Source organism: Oncorhynchus masou, chromosome 25 (assembly GCF_036934945.1).
Source record: "Oncorhynchus masou masou isolate Uvic2021 chromosome 25, UVic_Omas_1.1, whole genome shotgun sequence".
Classification (NCBI taxonomy): Eukaryota; Metazoa; Chordata; class Actinopteri; order Salmoniformes; family Salmonidae; genus Oncorhynchus; species Oncorhynchus masou.
The window spans coordinates 28,264,235-28,287,604 of NC_088236.1; the positions used below are offsets into that span (position 1 = coordinate 28,264,235).

General features: G+C 45.4%; 1 protein-coding gene across 13 annotated transcripts in view; it reads right to left on the reverse strand.

Moving 5' to 3' along the window:
• Positions 1–23,370, reverse strand: part of LOC135514047 (ankyrin-1-like) — a 149,328-nt gene that overhangs the window by 10,843 nt on the left and 115,115 nt on the right. For 10 of the 13 annotated variants that reach the window (XM_064937207.1, XM_064937204.1, XM_064937206.1 and 7 more), the window contains 15 exons: positions 23,239–23,354; positions 22,562–22,786; positions 22,182–22,336; positions 21,818–22,029; positions 19,203–19,407; positions 14,882–14,978; positions 14,451–14,679; positions 14,204–14,332; positions 13,818–13,937; positions 13,563–13,653; positions 13,237–13,311; positions 12,972–13,103; positions 12,447–12,602; positions 3,139–3,865; positions 2,408–2,774 (listed from right to left, as the gene is read on the reverse strand). In XM_064937207.1, coding sequence (XP_064793279.1) covers positions 2,408–2,774; positions 3,139–3,865; positions 12,447–12,602; positions 12,972–13,103; positions 13,237–13,311; positions 13,563–13,653; positions 13,818–13,937; positions 14,204–14,332; positions 14,451–14,679; positions 14,882–14,978; positions 19,203–19,407; positions 21,818–22,029; positions 22,182–22,336; positions 22,562–22,786; positions 23,239–23,354 — 3,036 coding nt within the window. Of the gene's footprint in view, positions 1–811; positions 1,910–2,407; positions 2,775–3,138; positions 3,866–12,446; positions 12,603–12,971; positions 13,104–13,236; positions 13,312–13,562; positions 13,654–13,817; positions 13,938–14,203; positions 14,333–14,450; positions 14,680–14,881; positions 14,979–19,202; positions 19,408–21,817; positions 22,030–22,181; positions 22,337–22,561; positions 22,787–23,238; positions 23,355–23,370 lie in introns of those variants that run through there. The other 3 variants (XM_064937214.1, XM_064937205.1, XM_064937213.1) reach the window with 2 other exon arrangements.

Genomic DNA, 23,370 nt, shown 5'->3' on the forward strand with positions numbered 1-23,370 from the left:
CGAGCACATTAGCTTCACGTTTCGTTTGGCACTTTATTGTTTTTTATTTGTTTCACTTCTAATAAAAGATGATGGAACCATACCACTGCACTTTGGTCCGAGTCTTACAACAACGAACAGCTCATAGGTTTAAACACTCACAATTAGAACACACAAGTTGAACCATTCACAGCCACAACAGCACGTATAAGGCCTGTATAAGTGGGTCTCAACTGTAGGCCTATGGTTTGTTTGAACATCCCTAGTTTTCTTCTTACCTCCCTCTGTTACTATCCCATCTCACCTGGCCAAATATGAACAATACGATCCAAAGAGATGTTCCTTGAAAATACTGCAAAACAAAAGTTGTGCAAACTGCATCTATCATGTATCCTGTATAACTAAATTCTACAATATAAATGCATGACTGTTTTATTAACACAATCTTTGCTCACTGAATCCATTACAGGGGAGAAATTGCATTGTCAGAAGTTGATGCGGTAAACAAACAGAGGTACGTCTCTCCACTCGCTCCTAACCAACATTTCCCTCTGTCGCAGCCAAACCTTAAATCACCTCTGAGCTTTACAATTACCTCTGAGCCACACACACACACACACACACACACACACACACACACACACACACACACACACACACACACACACACACACACACACACACACACACACACACACACACACACACACACACACACACACACACACACACACACACACACAATGTGTTTCCACCACGCTTTCTTTGGATGTTTTTCCATTGCTAGTCAATTCTCTCATCCTTCCCTTCCCCTCCCCTCTCTGTGGGGTACCTTGAGGATGACCCTGCGGCGGACCACACGGGTGGTGACGTTCTCCTCCTCGTCGGCCACACCTTCAGCCTCACCCAGCTCGCGGTCCAGCGCAGCGTGCACGTAGGAGAGCACAGAGCGCAGGGAGCCGCTGGCTATATGGATCACATTCTGACAGCTTATCACCAGGAAGGCCAGCAGCACAAAGCTGAAGAGCAGCTCAGTTACCATGGCCCACATCACTGCCCTTCTAAGCTTCTACCTCTGGGCAGAGTGTGTCCAACCAAGCAATCCAGTGGAGCACACTACACACCCACAACACACAAACAAACACAGGCCTGTGCAGGCTCTTGTCGACTCTCCACCGACACTTCTCTGTCAGTCTGGAGCAACAGCTGCACCCTCGGGGCCTTCGCTTCTTTCAACAGGGCTGGCGTCGTCTCCTTCTATTTCTCCCTCTGTTTGTGTCCCTTCTTCAGCTCTACTCCACCGGACCCTGTTCCCTCTTTCTCTGGCTCCTTCTCCCTTGCTCTCTGTCTGTCAGCTGGTCAGTAGGAATGGCTGACCCATGCCATCAGATCCAGGCGGCTGCAACCTTGGGAGGCTCCTATTTCCTCTCCCTCTCTTTCGTTCACCCTCTCTCTCTCCCCTCGTCTGTGCTTTCAAAACCAAACCCTCTCACCCTTCACCCCTCTGCTCTCTCTCTCTCCCAGCCATATGATCCGTAGTCTTTAAATACCTCTGGCTGTTCTAGAGAGGTGCTCTGCTCTGCTCTGTAAGTCTGAGAGGCTATGTGGCTGAGAGGGAAGAACACTGAGACACTTGCACCCCGACCTTCAGGCCTCCCTCAGGAACTCAAACTATTCTCCCTCTGGTACACACAACTTACATTATTACTTCTCATGGCATGTAGGTATATATTCCACCACACATACATACGTTATTATTCTGTAATGGTTTGGGATCAATTTCACTTACACAGTACAGTAAGATGCAGATAGTCTGCAGCAAGACCATTTCCTGCCACTGGTTCTCCATGGGAAACAATGTTATCTGTGATAACTGTACCAACACACTGGCAGTCACAATATAATCACCTACCAGGGATTACCCAGCGACTCAAACAGCAAAAGTCCCTCTTTGCCGTCTCACAGCGTGGTAAAGTTGACATGTCCTTCAGGGTGCTCTGATTGGTCTGATGCAGTGCCAGTATACCACAGTAGATGACACGTGTGATGGGGTGGGATTGGGGATCCAGTGACAGGGGCTGCTATATTTGGCTTGACAGGTTGTTCCTGCCCTTCTTGGGCCTTGTGTGTGTGTTTATATGGGTGTGGGATTACAGTACCATAAATAATGGAATTCAGTCATAGCCTACTGCCACTGGGTTTGGACTCTGGTCAGACAACTCCTACAGCATTAAAACAGTTTTTACATGATGAGCTGGATCATTTACAGTCCTGTCCATACCTAATGTATTATATCTGCCTTTAATCAATGTTTACTAACCATCTCAAGGATATGTCAAAATGCATACTTGGGCCAGAATTATTGTACTTCATTTAAGTGTCATATAAGATGTGATAGCTAAGATAATAGGATGGGTTTCCTACTCACCTGCCCCCTCAGGCGTACTTCGTCCCAGGTCCGCAGCTCTGGCACCCTGTGAGGGAACCCCAGGCCCTTCTCAAATGGCTGGGTGCCTCTGAAGTGCCCACGCAGGATCTCTGTGTGCCCCATGTCACGCACTGGCTGAAGCAAGGCCTCTTGGGACACGCGGGACTGGCTGGGGTCCACGTCCATGGCGGCGCGTACTGATGACATCATAGAGTCCATGGCCTGCCTGGGTTTGGCTGTCTGCGAGCCCACCCAGGCCTGAGTGTGGTCTGTGACAGGTTGCCAGCCTGGACCCGACTGCTCCTGCAGGTAGGACAGGAAAGAGCCTCCACCACCTCCACCGCTGCCTCCACTACCACCACTGGACCTAAGGAGGTAGAGGATGAGTGAGAATAGGAGGAGAGAGATGAAGAGAGGTGGAGAGAGAGGACAAGTGAGAGGAGAGAAAGGAGAAGTGAGAGGAGAGGAGAGAGTCAAAGAAGGAGAAAAATGCCAATGTGTATCAAATGTGTGTCAAACATAAGCTGACGCTATTATTCCTTCATAGAACTCTTTTACCAGAACTAAATATTGTATTATTAGGTTAGGAAACACAGCAACATTGACCTGTCCTGAGGCTCAGTGAGTTGTCTCAGAGGTGAGTGTCTGGACTCTGGACCACCCCCTGTCTGGCCAGTGCGGTGTCCAGCTGAGCTGCAGACTGACTGACTGAGGTCTGAGGACACACTCACCTGTCTCCATTACGATCTGCCACGCGGCTCAGACCGGGCGACTCGCTCAGCCGGGCGTACACCCGCTGCTGTTGTCCTGCAACAAGAGAAAGCCCTTCCTCTGAGCCTGTCCCTCCTCCTCCTCCTCCTCCAGCTCCATCTCCACCCGTCATGTTGCCTCCGACCGCTGCTGCCTCCGACCTCACGACATTTGACACTTGACCTTTGTCCAGCCCATTAATGTTGTTGACCGCGGCGGCGATGGTGCCTCCGAACGAAGAAGGTGTGGCAGGGGTGGCGGTGCTGAACGAGGCAGGGGTGGCAGGGGTGGCAGGTGTTGCGGTGCTGAACGAGGCAGGGGTGGCATGTGTGGCGGTGCTGAATGAGTCAACAGCCCCCATCTCTGAGTTGTCCTCCACCAGCTCCATAGATCCACTCAGCCCCCCACCGCTGGCCCCACTGCCCGGCCGGCCCAGGCTCCCATACGGCAGCCCCAGCAGCCCCTCCGAGTCGTCGGCATTGCTGCACTCCAGCGAGGAGTCCTCCACGGCCACTATGGAGGGGCTGTTGCCAGAGGGCCACACCTGCACATCGGACATCTCCATGAGCGTGTCCTCCTCAGTGGTGGCCATTGGAGCACACTCCAGACTGGAGACCTCCTGCCAGTAGGGCTCGTTGCCCAGCGGGGAGGGCAGGCTGTACTGCATGGAGGGAGGGGAGAGCAGCTCCTCCTGCATCAGCCCGTAACCTGGAGCGACACAGAGAGAGGCACACTGACACGGGCCCCCCGCCTTACCTCACCTCGCCCCCCACCTCGCCCCACCAACACCGGGAGGGACCCCAGGGCGGGGGGGATGTGCCCCTGCCCAGGAGCAGGGCAGCCAGGGGAGGTGGCAGAGGGGGAGCCCAGGGGGAAAGGAGGGAGAGGGGAGAGGAAGGGGCCAGAGTGGGATCTCAAGAAGAGGTGCAAGGAGATGGGGGCAAGGGAGCAAGGGGGGCTTCTGGGGGGATTAACAAGCCAGATCAGCCAGCACTGACAGTGAGAGCAGCAGTGGAGGCAGCAGCAGACACACAGCCAGAACCAGAGCCAGAGCCATGGCCAGGGCCAGGCAGAGAGACAGACCAAGAGAGAGAGGCCCGCTGGTGACTGGTGCTGCTCCGCTGTCTGCCACCTGCAGGTAGAGGGACAGGAGTTACTGCCTCTGCCCCGAACCAACCTGGGGCTGGGACACACACCTGTCCGCCTGGGACACACACTTAAAAACACGTACACATGCCATACACACGTCCATACACACAAAGGCTTACCCAGACATACACACACTAACTGTCCCACACACGCACCCACACAAACCAGGCAAGTTAAATATTCTAGTCAGGCTGAACAGCATGCTTGCAAGCAATCTTGTTCTTCAACAAACGCACACTCTCACCTATCCACCCACCACAACAGATATTACAGTACAAACCTTAGAAAACAAAAAAACACAACCACATACAGGTACACACTATACACATACACACACAAAGATGCACTCACACCACACATACATGTTTATATACAGTTTCATTTATTATAGCTCACATCAAGCATAGCTACCCCAAACCCCATTTTATATCAACAGGGAATCGAACGTTGAGAATTTGCTACTGATGAACCTTTGACTCAAGTCACTCCAACAACACCTCTAGTTGAGAATAGACATTTCTTGTCTGGTATCATTAAGAGTGCTTTAAGTTTTGAACATGCAGTGGTGTGGTACAGTAAGCATGGTACGTTCTCTTTCGTGGACAGCCTCAGAACAAGAGAACGGTGCCAAAGCTGCTTTCTGTCTGCTCTCTTCCAACTCTCACGCTAGCTCACATTTCAGTGGGAGTGAACTAAATATCTACTGTATGAGAAATGACCTGAGAGAGATACAGTGGGGCAAAAAAGTATTTAGTCAGCCACCAATTGTGCAAGTTCTCCCACTTAAAAATATGAGAGAGGCCTGTAATTTTCATCATAGGTACACTTCAACAACAAAAAAAAATCCAGAAAAATCACATTGTAAGATTTTTAATGAATTTATTTGCAAATTATGGTGGAAAATAAGTATTTGGTCACCTACAAACAAGCACGATTTCTGGCTCTCACAGACCTGTAACTTCTTCTTTAAGAGGCTCCTCTGTCCTCCACTCATTATCTGTATTAATGGCACATGTTTGAACTTGTTATCAGTATATAAGACACCTGTCCACAACCTCAAACAGTCACACTCCAAACTCCACTATGGCCAAGACCAAAGAGCTGTAAAATGACACCAGAAACAAAATTGTAGACCTGCACCAGGCTGGGAAGACTGAATCTGCAATAGGAAAGCAGCTTGGTTTGAAGAAATCAACTGTGGGAGTAATTATTAGGAAATGGAAGACATATAAGACCACTGATAATCTCCCTCGATCTGGAGCTCCATGCAAGATCTCACCCTGTGGGGTGAAAATGATCACAAGAACGGTGAGCAAAAATCCCAGAACCACACGGGGGGACCTAGTGAATGACCTGCAGAGAGCTGGCATCAAAGTAACAAAGCCTACCATCAGTAACACACTACGCCGCCAGGGACTCAAATCCTGCAGTGCCAGACGTGTCCCCCTGCTTAAGCCAGTACATGTACAGGCCCGTCTGAAGTTTGCTAGAGAGCATTTGGATGATCCAGAAGAAGATTGGGAGAATGTCATATGGTCAGATGAAACCAAAATAGAACTTTTTGGTAAAAACTCAACTCGTCGTGTTTGGAGGACAAAGAATGGTGAGTTGCATCCAAAGAACACCATACCTACTGTGATGCATGGGGGTGGAAACATCATGCTTTGGGACTGTTTTTCTGCAAAGGGACCAGGACGACTGATCCGTGTAAAGGAAAGAATGAATGGGGCCATGTATCGTGAGATTTTGAGTGAAAACCTCCTTCCATCAGCAAGGGCATTGAAGATGAAACGTGGCTGGGTCTTTCAGCATGACAATGATCCCAAACACACCGCCCGGGCAACGAAGGAGTGGCTTCATAAGAAGCATTTCAAGGTCCTGGAGTGGTCTAGCCAGTCTCCAGATCTCAACCCCATAGAAAATCTTTGGAGGGAGTTGAAAGTCTTTGTTGCCCAGCAACAGCCCCAAAACATCACTGCTCTAGAGGAGATCTGCATGGAGGAATGGGCCAAAATACCAGCAACGGTGTGTGAAAACTTGTTATTGATCACATACTTATTTTCCACCATAATTTGCAAATAAATTCATAAAAAATCCTACAATGTGATTTTCTGGATTTCTTTTTCTCATTTTGTCTGTCATAGTTGAAGTGTACCTATGATGAAAATTACAGGCCTCTCTCATCTTTTTAAGTGGGAGAATTTGCACAATTGGTGGCTGACTAAATACTTTTTTGCCCCACTGTAAGTAAAGTAAAGTAAATGAAAAGTCAAAATCAAGGTCAGGAAGACCAAAGAAACTTTTTGATTAGTTGAACAAGCATCAGCTAACCATCAGGCTTCGACAGATACAGCGGTACTGCAGTTGAGGAAAAGTTGTCCATTCAGTGCAACTAACTAAGTATGGCTATAGTAAAATGCTATTGTGCAACAGTAGCTACTGTACTTCTCTGCAACTGAGATGACCATGAGGAACATAAAGATATTTTGAATCAGACAAATAAACCCAGTGATGAATGGATATGTATATAAAGACAAATTGCGCCATTTCATTCTGACTGACCAGTGGTAGAAATGGAATTGATTACATACTGGCATCAACCGAGAGAAGATACTAGATTTAGCATGAGGTGGAGAAGACAAGAGCTTTGAGGAGGGAGTGTAGGAGGCAGCAGTGTGTGTGTGCAAGCGTAAGAACACTATGTGTGTGTGTGTTTGTGTGTATGCATGCGTGAGAGAGAGAGAGGTGCAACATGATTCATTGTTGCCGTTGAGTTATGTTGAATGCGCAGTAGGTATGAGGGACACCAGCTGGCCTCCTGGACCTCTCATCTCCCTGAGTTACAAGACAGCAGAACCTCTCTGAAGATCTCCCACTCAGAAGGCCATATGACCGGGGAGGCTGTTTACATGTGGGTCACAAGTTCAACACATTTCTCTATATCAGTTATTCACATACCAAGCGTCCTTCAATAAGATACACATAAACCCTGTACTATAGAATTCTCTTAACATTTCCACAACCTTTCAGACTTCCAGCTGATAAACTTTCCTATATCCATTACTCTATAGCCAGTGGGGTGAGGATGATTCATGTCATATAAATATCACAGTATACTGTCTGTTTGTAATACCATCTTCTGAGGTTGTGTATGTTGATACGGAACCAATAACTAGCCTGCTAATATTGTTGCACTTGCTAAGTTTAGGGGTCTTAGTCTTAGTTAACTGGTCTGTAACCTTATTTAAGATGTGCATGTATGTGAGAAATCAGTGTATGAGGATGGTTGTATGTACATGTGCCCAGGGAGACAGCCACCTTACCTTCGGTCCAGGACTAGCTACAGATTGTAACAACAGATAATGTGATTTAACAAAACAATGATGTTATCCGTTATACTGGGAGTTACAGGTTTGCCTATACAAAACGTTGTCAGAAATGTTTCAACTAGCCTGGTATTGGCGATACTATCTTCGTTCTCGATTTGTTGAAACAGGAGTCTCCTAAATTGTCTGTGTCCAGTTGCAAGGAGTCTGTCTGAATTTAGACAACGATCCGTAATTATAAGAAGTAAAAGTTTTGCTCCATGAAGTAATCCAACAATGTGTACGCTGCCATCTTGTCTATTTCAAGTCTTCTCTCATTGATCGAGACAGGTGTCTGTCATCATGACATGCAGCACTTTGGGGGGGACACCCACTTATCTCAATCAATGAGATAACTGGATTACTTCATGGAGCAAAACATTTATTTTAATAACGGAGCATTTTCTAAATTCAAACGACTCCCTGCAGCTGGACACTGATATTTTATGAGACTGCTTCCACAAATTGAGAATGACGGTACCATCGCTAATACCAGGTTAGTTAAAAAATCTCTGGTGATATTTTTTATGGGCAAACCTGTAACTTCCAGTATAATGGATATCAATTTCTTCGGGTTAAACGACATTACCTGGTGTTACAATCTATAGCTAGTCCAGGGCCAGCTCTGTCATGACCTCTTGGTCAGCCAGTCCAAGCAGATTATTCATATGTTCATGGTGACAAAATAAATATGTACAAAAACCAAACTATAAAAGGCATGCCAACTAAAGAGGTTAACTAACACAAAGAAACAAACAAAGCCCGCCTGAGAGGCTTCTGGCCTCCTCTCTCTCCAGGACTGACAGGAAGTATCAAAGATTCCTGGCAGAACAGACTTTGACCCGGTTGGTGCTGCCACCTAGGGGTGGAGATTGGAAGGATATCCTGGTAGTGTGTTAGTCTATGCCCTAACACTAACCTTCCCCTCATATCATAACAATTTGCACTTGAATAACCTGAACACTTACGGTAGCTGACAATAGTGCCTCCTGGTGATCAATATGTTTCTACTGTACATGGTTTTAGATTGTCTGTGTGTGTCTCTTACAATCTAAAAGACAGTCTAAAATCTGTGTGTTAGTGTGTGATCCTGCCATCCAGTCTCGTTGCCATCCAGTCTGGTTGCCAGTCCTTCTCTCTCTCTCTCTATGTTTGTGTCTGGGGGTGGTGTCACTCCCATGGTCAGTTGGACGGTGACAGAGAGAGGGAGGAGGGGATGGGGGATTATTAGAGTGTGTTAGTGAGAAGGACTGAACATGGTGGCCTGATCCTCCTGGTGAAAAGACAATACATTGTAAACATAGAAAACTGGCTGAAGCTCACATACACAGTGAAACACATACAGAGTGAAACACATACAGAGTGAAACACATACAGAGTGAAACACATACAGTCACGCACAGACTGGAAAAAGGCACACACTGAAATACACAACGACAACACACTGGACAAAACACATAAAAACACAGACATGTACACACACACACACACACACACAAACACACATATATACACACACACACATATACACACACACACATATATATATACACACACACACACACAGAAACACACACACAAACAGAAACAAACAGAAACACACACACACCAATGCGCAAAGAACAGAGAGATTCAATGGAAGGGTCACATGAACACACTCCCCGCAAATATGAGGTGTGTGACAGAGAAGGGGCATAAATACTACATCCCCTAATTCTGGAGTGACTCAAAGACACATGACAATCCCACACACACACAGAAAACAGACCAACAACACTTCACAACACTCATACATGAACAGAGCAGTCACAATACACGGTTAAAAAAGGGTTCAGGTCCTTTTTTTTACCACCCACAAGGAATACAATATTATAGAGGATCTAAACAGGCAGACTAAAGAGTCGGGTCATTCCCCAGCATGACAGGAGGCTGCTGAGGGGAGGACGGCTCATAATAATGGCCAGAACGGAGCAAATGGAATGGCATCAAACACCTGGAAACCATGGAAACCCTGTGTTTGATATACTTGATACCATTTCACTAATTCTGCTCCAACCATTACCACGTGCCCGTTCTCCCCAATTAAGGTGCCACCTGTGCCCAGCATGCATACCATGCAATAACAGTCTGTTAGTAAAGCAGCTACAAGGCGCAGAGGCATGCACAGCTCCCAGACTAAGTCTCACACAGGCCACTGCAACTGCAAACTCATTACAATGCTTCCATGCAAGCATATCGGAGGTGGGAGACGAGAGTGGGCCTCATGCAGGGCAGGGCAGGGAGGAAAACACAGATAGGGAACATAGGAGGGAAGAGGACAGATAGAGGAAGACAGAAAAAGACAGGCCCAGAGAAAAAGACAGACAGACAGAGACAGGAGACAAGGAAGAAAGAGGGAGAGATGGACAGTGTGACAGAGCGAGGGACACTTCCCCCTTCCGGGGGTGCTGAGCACACAGTGTGTGAGGGGGATTGGTCACAGAGCAGACGGTTAAAAAAAGTGGAATTTTCAAGAGTACAAAAATAAAGAGTTATAAAAAATTATGCACAACTGGTCATCAAAATAAAGGTGAGGGCCAGAGGTCAACATGAGGTCGGAGGGCATGAGTTCAGAGGTCGGAGAGGAGGAGTGAGAAGGAGGAAGAGTAGGGCGGCTGGGCTGCAGATGACATGTCCGGAGAAACACAAAGAGAGAGGGGACAGATAGTCAAAGGGAACAAGTAGGGTGATCCCAGAGGAACAAACAGTACACCGAACGGAACGACCCCCTGTCTGAAGAGACTCATACTACTCAGCCATGCAGAGAGAAAGTCATGTGTTACCCTTACAGGAGCCTCCCAAACCTCTCTGGTATTACTAAACTGATCACATCGCTTTTATTGAATCACAAATGATGTGTCTCAGACTCAAACCACTCAAAACACTAGAGCTAAGAAAGGGAATTGAATGGCAAAATCACTAAGAGCCCAATGTGACAAAAAAAAGGAAAAGACAGGGTCAGGTAGACTGGAAGGTACCGTAAAAATACATGTTTTACACAATGTCTAAAACAAACATGGTTCCTATAGAGTCTGACTGGGTTAAGACTATAATGTGGGATTTAGTTGCAGTCTCCAGGTTTAGATTCCCACATCAGAATCTATTGCTATCTCAATTCCTATGATTGTGAAGGTTAATTAGGGAACTCTTTTAATAGTCACCAAGGGAGTAATGATCTTCCAGACTGACAGTGAGCCAGAGAGTGAATCCTCATTCTGTACCATCCCCTGATATCACATACCGTGTTATCTATCGACATCTCTTCTTTGTCATCAGTTTGAACTCATATAAATCATAGACCTCTTGAAAATCATTGTTGTAATAAACACACAATACCATATCTGGAGGTCAGGTTGGTATTGTCCCGTGAGAGTGTGACCACCTTGTTACACAGACACACAGACAGCATCAAAGGAAAGAGCTTTGGGAGGCAGACTGGACAGGTGTCAGATATCAGATTCACTGCAGCTGTGATCTGACTGAGCATCTCCTGTTTGTCCCTTTGTCCATCATGGTCATATCTATGCATGAGTTACATCACCAGTTATTGCTCCAGTTTTCACTGAAGGGACCTGGCACTGGCACCTGCAGTGATGACACGAGACACTGGGGCACAGAGCAGAGCCAGAAGAGAGGCCACAGCACTCCAGTGATGGTCAGACCAGTGCGTTTGTTTTTCTCATACTGGTCCGGGGATGAAATTGGAGTCAATCTGATGTATATCATGCTTGTGTAAAATAATAAACCATGAGGAAAAGGAGTCAACGTTTGAGAAGTGACCACTGGAAGGAAAGCCAACTACAGTACGCTTGAAATAAAAGCTACAGACTGGATGTATGAGTTTTCTTTACGGACAGAAGATATCCTGCACTTTATCTCACATATGGCCTATGGAGGCAGATTGGGGTTTAAAATCATGTTGGATGAAGATTAACATAATCCACTCATAACCAATATTATACTTTATAGGATGTAGTAACATAAATATGTCACATACACAGATATGACACAGTAGTGAGGCAGTGTAATAACTTATGCACTGAATAAAGATCCAACAAAATGTACATTTGGCATGAACAGAATCTGAGACTCACCCAACACACCATACACACCAACTAACACTAAGCATTTCAGTCATTTTATCTCTTTATTTTTATATAGATTTTTATTTATTTTTAAATCATCAACTCTCCTATAACCTTATCAAACAGAAATTAAAACAAATGTTTCTTGAAGTTGTAATATATATATAAAAAAATAAAAAAGTATCTCTATTTTAATCTATACTATTATTGGCAGGCTCCGTTCATATTTCTTAAATCCATATACCAGTAATAGTTTCGCCCCAAAGAAAAATGTTTCAAGGGCCATTTCAGTGGGAGATCCTAAAGTCCTAAAATCTAGCTGGTACTATTAGACAAGGTTGTGATTCTGATTGAAGGCACTATAGGTCATTGATTCATTGTATTCAACCAGAAACAAGAGAATGCATCCGAGTCAGGCTTTAGAGTGCCACCACAGAGGCAGTTGTTGTCAGAGTGTCTTGAGCCCTGGTCCAGGTTGCTGCGTTACATGTAGAAATCTCAAGTTTATGGCAGTAGCATAGAACAGCCCTTGACTGAGGATTGAGGTAGGAAGGTGATGGTGGCAGCAGAGAGGAAGAGGAGAGAGAAGAACTGGTAGGATATGGGGGTTGGGTGTGGGAAAGGGCTGCATGGGGAGGGGAGAAGCCTTACCATTGCTCAGGCTGGGGGAGACGTGGTCAGTCTCGTTGTGTCTGCGTCTGCTTGACTCCCGGGCCTGCCTCCCTGCAGGCTGTGGCCCCTGGCCCTCCAACGTGTTCACTATGTCCATCCGGTCAATGCTCTTCAGAGCTGTATACAAACTATCCACTGCAAATAGGAGCCACAAGAGACAAAGAGAGACAGAGAAAGGGGGAGGAGAGAAGGATAGAGAGAGAGAAAACAGAGACGAGAGGCAGGAAAATGGGAAATGGACAGTTAAATAACAGACAAGGAAGTGGAAGATATTATGAGGAGAATAAGGAAATTGTTTACCAGTACTCTGACAGACCCAGGTCTGTCCCAGAAAACTAAAGAGTTAGCACAATGTTAATATAAGATACTGCATAGACTGGAGAAGTCTCACGTGCAAATCCAGGAGCCAGTGCAAGACGAGTGGAGAATGGAGATGATGAATTTAGGACAAGAGGATGCACAGGAGGGATCCACTGACCTATATATGGGATCTCAGGTACTTACTCTTGGCTCTCTTGCCCTCACGGGTGGCCCATAGGTTGAGCAGGGCAGAACTCTGCTCCAATAGGGAGTTAGGATTCTCCACACGGATCTTATTAATGTCATCTACACTGAACTGTAGCTCCCTCGCCAGCTCTGGAGAGACAAAGGTGGAGGAGGTACAGACCATTGAGAGACAGAGGCAGGGGGGAAGGGAAAAGCAGCCCCAAGCCATTAAACACTGATACAACACAGGCACGAGACACAGACACTCATTCCACTCACTCACCAGCCCAGCTCAGTCCCAACTGTTCAGCTATCAAAGCCATCTTCAACTCTGTCCTTTCCATGGCACTCATTGATGCTGCAGAAACCAGACCACAACTGATACTTTAACATGAGAAGTTAATGCACCGTTGTGATTATTACTGCATGAAGGGGCACATGGAATGTGAACGTGTTGGTGTGGGGTATGTCATTGTCTTATGTCAGGTAGCTTGACTAACTCGTCTGCACTGATTGAGGGTCGAGCGTCATGTAGGAATGATGCCACCTGTCGGAAGACAATGGCGGTCTGTATGGAGTATCATAGGGATGGGATGGGATGGCAGGCACCTTTACCCATGGCAGGCTCATTCATGGCGCTGTATCTCTCTCGCAGGGCTAATGGGGTCAGAGTTCGCCTCCGGTCTTCACTACCAGCAGCCTACCAATCAAATACAAGCAAAAGCCTCTGGAATAAATCAGCACAGCAGATTTGTCTCAGATCTCACAAGTTCACAACATGAAATATGTATGTGTGTATTCTAAAATGAAAGTACAGTGCTTTTCAAAGCACCCCAAAAACTTGAAGTATTTGTTGAGGCCTACCTTGATACACGGGGGCATGGTAATGTTGAGGTTGCACAACACATGCTGGCTGTCTTCGTACTTGGTAGACTTGCGTAGGAAGGACAGGAATCCAGAGTGATCCTTGCTACTGTCTCTCACCTTGGAGAGGAGAACCGAGAGAAACAGACAAGATACATTTTCAGAGGGAGAGGGAGACCCAGAGAGGGAGGGAGTAATGGAGAGAGAGATGAAGACCCAGAGAGGGAGGGAGTAATGGAGAGAGGGAGACCCAGAGAGGGAGGGAGTAATGGAGTGAGAGATGAAGACCCAGAGAGTGAGGGAGTAATGGTGAGAGGGATGAAGAAACAGAGAGGGAGGGAGTAATGGAGAGAGGGATGAAGACACAGAGATGGAGGGTTAAGCACCTTGACTGAGACGGGGAGTCTGTTGTCTTTGAAGGCCTGGAAGCTGAAACAACGAGGCTGCTGGGTAGCCTTCCTCACTGGAACCAGGTTCCCAGAACACTCCAGGTGCAGTGGCATTCCCTCCATCACCTGAGAGGGTTATACAGACTGATCTACTCACTCCACTCACTTTACAGTGTCTCTATAGCTGAAGCTAATAAACAATGACATAATCATGATAACCATCATTATGACTCCCTGTACTGACCTCGATGTCACGACTGCGGGCCACCTCACTGAAGTTCTCGTGTTGCTCCAGGGTTTTGTCCATCTTGTCATCAGTCATGCAGTAGCAGCGCAGGCGGCCCTCACGGACCTCGTTCATCTTTGCAAACACCACAAACTTGGCCATGTAGGGCACAGCTGAGAGCTCTCGATACAGGAGGTTGGAGAAAGACACAGCCTCGGCTGTCCTAGGACAGTCAGCCAGCCAGAACCTGAGAAGAGACACCATTGTGTAGGACTTATGGCAACCCTTAAGTTACTCATGGTTGGATCCTTTGAGATAAGCATATCTTAATAACTGCTCTCAAGTAACAAAAAGAGCTGGATTGAGGTTTAGATCGTGAGATTTAGGATGTGGATTTATTTGTTTAATTAACATGAATGCTAGTGAGTGAGTTGCTACACTATACTTACCGTGCTGACACATTGGTTGTGAAGTTGGCACAGTCTTTGCTATATATGAGCTTGGTGGTACCAGTGATGTCCTCCCACTGGGCTGGGGCTGTGCCACCTGGAGAGAAGGAAGAGACATCAGTTACACAAAGATATAGGAAGGAGGAGGAGAAAAAGCAGCCCATTCTCTTATAGAATACGCCAGGAGGTGCCGATTCTGCAGGTACCAGATTACGTTTGGAGCTGGCGAAATGTGAACGATAAAAAATGTGAACGCATTCCACTAGGGGCAACATGAGCGCCTATTACCTTTTAGTAGGCTTGCGGCTTGCTAGGGCATTGTGAACAGGGATGGTGGATGGGGGATGGAGGATGGGCATTTAAATGGCAGACTCCGGCTACGAAGGTCGCGTGTTTAATCCCAGTGCTAGACACTCTTTCTTTTTTTAAAGCCTTTTCCAAACCTTAACCCTAACCATAACCATTCGGAATTAATGACATACCTTAAGTTTAACCCTATCCCTAACGCTAACCTTCACCATTCGGAATTAATCCCTAAATTTAAGTTTTAGTTGAACTTTTGAGGAGTTTAACTGACAGCTAAAATACAACAACACCTGGTGTAATTACTACGTCAAGCCCTGGCGTGATTCTATTACTGCAGTTACGCAATAGGTTGACGTTTAAATTGGAGATTTGGTTGAGAAAAAGGTATATTAAACATGAAATCCTGTAAATTAGACACACAAGTTGACATCCTAAAACCTCATCCTGAACCTCATTCAGCAGGAGTGTGGAGTTCTAAGAGGTACTGTATCTAAGAGGTACTGTATCTCAAAAACCAACATATCCATAATAGAGCAGTACGTCATTGTTTAGGTTTGTTCACAAGTGTCACATCAGCTCCTGCAACGCCCTCTACCTCTCATCCTGTCTCCTTGACCTGCCACCACTCCCCCAGTACTCTCTACCTCTCCCTCTCTCTCTGTGTGTGTGATTGTGTGGGCGGAGACAGGTGTGCTGGAGTCAGAGCAGATCCCCACCAGCTGCAACCTGTTCCATAATCAAGACCTCTACAAACACTCAGCCCTGCCACTTCTATGCTGCCAGATTGTAATCTATGCTCAGTCAGTCTATGTTTCCAGCCGTTTGTTACTATTCAGATCCGGTTATCCTGTTTTCCTTGCCTGATGCTGTTTTCCTCTCCGCTACAGTTCTGCCCGCTCTGACTCTGGACACTGTCTCCAGTCCCACGTCTCGTCATCCTGCTACTCTGTCCTGGATTCCCCACTCTACTACTCCCTTGGATTCCCCTCTGGACCTGCTTACCTTGTCTCAACCCCTCTCGCTCCAGCCTCAGCCTCCGCACCTGGTTTCCAGCAACCCGCCCGAGCTTCCCCTGACCTGCACTTCCTCTCCCCCGTGTGTCAATAAATACCTTGGTTACTTCATACCAGTCTCCTCGTCTGAGTCTGCTCTTGGGTTCCCCCGCATATCAAGTTTGTGCCTATACTTGGAACATGGGCTAGGAACCCTGGGAGGTGAGATGGCAGTCTTGCCAAAATAGCCAGCTAGGTTTCAATGGGATCACTCCATAGAGAGAGCCTAGGCAACTGAAATGTGACCTTTTCCAGGAAAAACTATATAGGTAAACCACTGTGACCTTGAAGAGACAGAGAATGAAATTAATTTTATCCTCTATTGCCCTTTTGTACCACGATTATACACTTTTCATTATTCCAGAAAGCCCACCAGATACACCCTGGCATTATGTGGCTGAGCGATGAGGAGAAACTGAAAAGTTTTTTTGTCCTTTGTGCATTTTCGCTTACTGAATTTTCAGATCAAGCATGGAAAAAAAGAAAAGGTGACCTATAATTAAATTATACAAATATTTCTTTCTAGACATATAGCAAAGTGCCCGTACAGTTGAAGTCGGAAGTTTACATACACATAGGTTGGAGTCATTAAAACTCGTTTTCAACCACTCCACAAATTTCTTGTTAAACAAACTATAGTTCTGGCAAGTCAGGTAGGACTTCTACTTTGTGCATGACACAAGTAATTTTTCCAACAATTGTTTACAGACAGAATATCACTTATAATTCACTGTATCACAATTCCAGTGTGTCAGAAGTTTACTATACTAAGTTGACTGTGCTTTTAAACAGCTTGGAAAATTCCAGAAAATTATGTCATGGCTTTAGAAGCATCTGATAGGCTAATTGACATAAATTGAGTCAATTGGAGGTGTACCTGTGGATGTGTTTCAAGGCCTACCTTCAAACTCAGTGCCTCTTTGCTTGACATCATGGGAAAATCAAAAGAAATCAGCCAACACCTTAAAAAATGTGTAGACCTCCACAAGTCTGGTTCATCCTTGGGAGAAATTTCAAAATGCCTGAAGGTACCACGTTCATCTGTACAAACAATAGTACGGAAGTATAAACACCATGGGACGACGCAGCCGCCATACCGCTCAGGAAGGAGACGCGTTCTGTATCCTAGAGATGAATGTACTTTGGTGCGAAAGGTGCAAATCAATCCCAGAACAACAGCAAAGGACCTTGTGAAGATGCTGGAGGAAACAGGTACAACAGTATCTATATCCACACTAAAACGTGTCCTATATCGACATAACTTGAAAGGCCGCTGAGCATGGAAGAAGCCACTGCTCCAAAACCGCCATAAAAAAGCCAGACTACGGCTTGCAACTGCACATGGGGACAAAGATCGTACTTTTTGGAGAAATGTCCTCTGGTCTGATGAAACAAAACAGAACTGTTTGGCCATAATGACCATTGTTATTATGCAAGCCGAAGAACACCATCCCAACCATGAAGCATTGGGGTGACAGCATCATGTTGTGGGAGTGCTTTGCTGCAGGAGAGACTGATGCACTTCACTAAATAGATGGCATCATGAGAGAGGAAAATGATGCGGATATATTGAAGCAATATCTCAAGACATCAGTCAGGAAGTTAAAGCTTGGTCGCAAATGGGTCTCCAAATGGACAATGACCCCAAGCATACTTCTAAGGTTGTGGCAAAATGGATTAAGGACAACAAAGTCAAGGTATTGGAGTGGCCATCACAAAGCCGACCTCAATCCTATAGAAGATTTGTGGGCAGAACTGAAAACGTTTATGCAAGCAAGGAGGCCTGCAAACCTGACTCAGTTACACCAGCTCTGTCAGGAGGAATGTGCCAAAATTCACCCAACTTATTGTGAGAAGCTTGTGGAAGGCTACCCAAAACGTTTGACCCAAGTTAAACAATTTAAAGGCAATGCTACCAAATACTAATTGAGTGTTTGTAAACTTCTGACCCACTGGGAATGTGATGAAACAAATAAAAGCTGAAATAAATCATACTCTCCACTATTATTCTGACATTTCACATTATTAAAATAAAGTGGTGATCCTAACTGACCTAAGGAAGGGAATTTTTACTAGGATTAAATGTCAGGAATTGTGAAATACTTAAATGTGTTTTGCTAAGGTGCATGTAAACTTCTGACTTCAACTGATGTATATAGATTGTGTATCAGCCTGTTTCATCTTCTCTTTGTGTCAGACCTGGATAAACGCTTTCCGTTTAAATTTTCTGTATTTATTTATCTGAATTTTTTGTTAAACCTTTTTACTGCTCTACTGCTATTACTATTATCTACTATTATGTATTGATTTATTTTTCATTTTTTTATGAGGTGCACACTGCACAGAACACCGGAATAAGTATCACTGAATGAATTATCACTGTGAATCATTGTAATGTTTATGTGTCAATTAATCCCGTAAAATATTGGTTGCCAACTGGAGATTTGACACGAAAATAAAATGTAATTCATTCATGCGAGGTGATTTTACTTCACCATATCACTTTTACGCCCATCGTAATTAAGATAATTAACAGTTGCTCAGTATAGTAATGACATTGCTTCTTCTCTGGCTTGCAGACCTACATAAATGTGGATCCCATCCCACAGATGAGAGACATTGAATCACTATGTTCAATCAATTTCCTTCTATGAGGTATTCATGCAGTCTAACTCATAGTTTACTCTAAATTGTACATTTACGTGATTTAGCAGATGCTCCTATCCAGAGCGACTTACAGTAGTGAGTTGACACATTTTCATACATTTTTCATACTGGTTCCCCGTGGGAATCAAACCCACAACCCTGCCATTGCAAGCGCCATGCTCTACTATCTGTGCCACATGGCACTATTAAGGGGCACCATTAAACTATTCCTTAAGTAATACAGTTTCACTGTGCCATTAGTCCACCATAAGGCCTCAGCCAGGCTTACTAAAGTGTGACAGACAGTGTTGGCGTACCGATGACACTGCACAGCAGGCGCAGGCTGGTGGTGTCCCCCTCCCCAGAGTCCCGGGGGCTCTCTCTCCAGGAGGGGGGCAGGGGGATGCACAGGCCGATGGGCCGGTGGAACTTGCGTCGCCGTGGCTCCACAGTCACCACGGGGCTGAAGGTTGCCTGGTTACCCAGCAGCTTGGCAACCAGCTCGTCTGGGACTGGTTGGGCCTGAGGTTAGAAGGGAGAGGATGTGCGGAAAGAGGGATGATGATGTGGTGGATGAGTGTGGAGAAGAGAGATTGATAAAAAGATACAGATTGATAGCAATGTAGAGAGAAATAGGATGAGAAAAGAAGAGAGATAATATGAGGTATGTAATGATGTAATGGATGACAATGGACAGGTAAATAAATCAAATGGGAGAAATGAAGGATGAAGAGAAAGAGAAGTCTATGGTCAATAAAATGCAATTTTATACCATACCAAAACATACAAACAACTTGAAAAGACACAGTGCATTTCATTATTCATCAGTGTTGTTCATAAAACAAAGTTGAACATTTACAACCTACACTGAGTGTACAAAACATTAGGAACACCTGCTCTTTCCATTTTAATTAACATTTATTTAACATTTATTTAACTAGGCAAGTCAGTTAATAAGAACAAATTCTTATTTACAATGACGGCCTGCCAAAAGGCAAAAGGCCTCCTGTGGGTTTAAGGGGGCCTGGGATTTTTTACATTTAATTAAGAATAATTATACAACAATATAAATATAGGACAAAACACACATCACAACAAGAGAGACCTAAAACAACAACATAACAAGGCAGCAACACATGGTGGCATTGGTGGCAAATCTGATGGCCAAATGGTAAAGAACATCTAGCCGCTCGAGAGCACCCGTACCTGCTGATCTATAGATTATGTCTCTGTAATCTAGCATGGGTTGGATGGTCATCTGAATCAGGGTTCGTTTGGCAGCTGGGGTGAAAGAGGACCGATTACAATAGAGGTAACCAAGTCTAGATTTAACTTTGGCCTGCAACTTTAGCCTGCAGCTTTGTGCTGAGAGAAGGACAGTGCAACGTCTAGCCATAATCCCAAGTACTTGTATGAGGTGACTACCTCAAACTCTAAACCCTCAGAGGTAGTAATAACACCTGTGGGTAGAGGGACATTCTTCTTACCAAACCACATGACCTTTGTTTTGGAGGACAAGGTTAAGGGTAGAGAAAGCTTTCGCGTTATTTGTAACTTATTTTGTACATAATGTTTCTGCAACCGTATTTTACGGCAGAAAAGAGCTTCTGGATATCAGGACAGCGATCATTCACCTCGGATTAGACAAAGATCTTTCCTTCTACAAGCAAGATATTCTCCAAACACCTGACACGGCCAACATCCCCGTTATTTGCAAGAGGAAGCGACGCAGGTACAGAGGACAAAGAGCCGGATGCCTGGTCAGGACCAGGAAAAGGCGAGTGGGAAAGCTGCCGTTTACCGTCAATACTACTCGCCAACGTGCAATCATTGTACAATAAACTAGACGAGGTACGATCACAAATATCCTACCAACGAGGGGGGGGGGGGGGGGAAGAGAGCACAGTGGATGCTCCAAAGCAGCAGGGGAGGTGGAAGTCCATGCTGTGCCATGTTCACCGTAACATACACATATTTCCCTCAAAATAGGAGACTGCTTCAGTATGTAGGCCAATTAAACCACTCACTCGGATCATAACAGGCATGCTGCTAAAGAACATTCACTGTAACAAGGTCCCTCTGCATTATGTGACCATGACTATAGTTATAGAACATAACCACATTAGTGAATGATGCATTAAGCTTTAGGATACTGGCATAATCATTTGCAAACATTGGTGACTAGATGATTCCCTTTCAAAACAGCCTCATATAAACTTTGAAGGTTAATATTCCCACTGTTAAGTGACTACTGTACTACGTGTATGTAGTAAATCTCATTGTTTGTGTGTAGAACAAAGAAAAAGGCAATTTCCTTGGCAAGGAAAACATTTATATAAATGTGCTAATCAAACCAAATACATATAGCATACATATAGCTAGGGTTGGGTAGGTTACTTTCTAAATGTAGTCTGTTACATTTACTAGTTACCTGTCCAAAATGGTCATCAGTAATGTAACTTCTGGATTACCTAAACTCAGTAACTTAATTACTTTCCGACACTTTTGGATTACTTTCCCCTTAAGAGGCATTTGAAGAAGACAAAGGATCCATCAAACGCATTTGGTGTGTCATCATAGTGGTCTTTGACTTGTGGTCAGGCTTGCTCAGCTGGAACAAACTTAAACTTGCGCCTTTTTTAATGCTGAATTAATGTCATTGAGAAAACAGAAAGTTGACAAAATATATTTTCGCAAACATCCCTTCTATATTTAAAAGTAATCCAAGAAGTAATCATCATGTTTTAAATGATCTGTAATCTGATTCTAATATTTTTGCAGGTAAAGTAACTGATTAGTTACAGTAAAAAAACAAACATGTAACTGTAATGTAGTTACCCCACAACCCTGCATATAGCATGCTTGGTCATACAGGCAGGCACTAACGATAATGTCTTCCTCCTGCTTCTTCCTCCTCATCCTCCCATCTCACCTGCAGGCCCAGACGGACTCGCTTGGTGACCGCTGTCTCAGGGAACGTAGCCTGGACCATCGGCACCAGCTTACTGGTCAGTTGACCCCCTTCTGGGCCAATCAGGTCACTCTCCTGCTGGACACGCGACACCACAGCAAAGTAGAGGGGGAAGTCAGTGGAGATGATTCGTCGGATACGCTTCTTCCCAAGCTCCTCTTGGCTCTCCAGATCTAAAGGAATAAACAGGCAGAACGTAGCGGTCAATAAGAGTGGGGAACACTGATACAGTACTGATAAGTAAGCACTAATAATCACCAAACAGGCCATTATCAGTGACCGTAATCAGGTATGACTGAGTTAGTAGAACTTCTCATTCTACTACCTTCATCCATCCCATTGAGGATAGTCTCCAGCACATCGTCCCCGTAGCGATTGCGGTGTTCCTTCCAAACAGAGCCATTCTCACTCCTCAGAACCACCAGCTCCCGGTCCCCTCGACCCAGGGCTGCAAAGTGTGGGATCTCCACGATCACAGGCCTGACAGACACACAGACATAGAGACACACATCATTGAGGCTTCAAACGTCATTCTCACAATGTAATTAGTTGTATGTTTGACACCCCTGAATTAGGGGATACCCTCACAGAAGGTGGAACACAATTTTTATCCTGATCTCAAAATTTGACCTATTGTCTTTTGCTGAAAACTCATGCACCTGTCCTCCCTTCAATACTCTACATTGTGTTTATTCAAGTCCTCACCCTAGGAACTGCATGCTGGCTGGGCCCAGAGAGATGATACGGCTGGCCAGGCCCTCTCCCTCCACCAGGGGGGGAGGGGTGGGGAGCTTCTGGGGCTTGACCAGACGGCAGGTTATACGTGTGGGGGCGGCACAGGTCCGTGGAGGGATGATGACACGCAGACCGTTGTGTCTGCTGCCTCGCATCGAGCCACCCCGAGCATCCACCATGAAACTCACTAGGAACCTGACAGGAGACATGCCTCACATTATTACACGGTATAATAACGTTTATATTTTCACTCTTAGAGATTGATTTATGGACAACATAAGACATTTGTCAGTGTAGGCCTGCAGGCTGGATAGGATGGACACACACATGGCTGTGTCTACTGACCCTGTGTGTATGGGTTAGACTTAGGGTTAGGGTTGTGTACTGACCATGTGTGTATGGGTTAGACTTAGGGTCAGGGTTGTCTACTGACCATGTGTGTATGGGTTAGACTTAGGGTTGTGTACTGACCCTGTGTGTATGGGTTAGACTTAAGGTTAGGGTTGTGTACTGACCCTGTGTGTATGGGTTAGACTTAGGGTTAGGGTTGTGTACTGACCCTGTGTGTATGGGTCAGACTTAGGGTTAGGGTTGTGTACTGACCCTGTGTGTATGGGTTAGACTTAGGGTTAGGGTTGTGTACTGACCCTGTGTGTATGGGGCTGGCCACAGGACTGACGTTGTCAGAAGTCTCTGTAGCTGGACTGCTGGGGATCAGGGAGTCGTCATCATACTCCCTATGTAATGGCATTGGAGTGTGTACCTAAAATATAGACCGA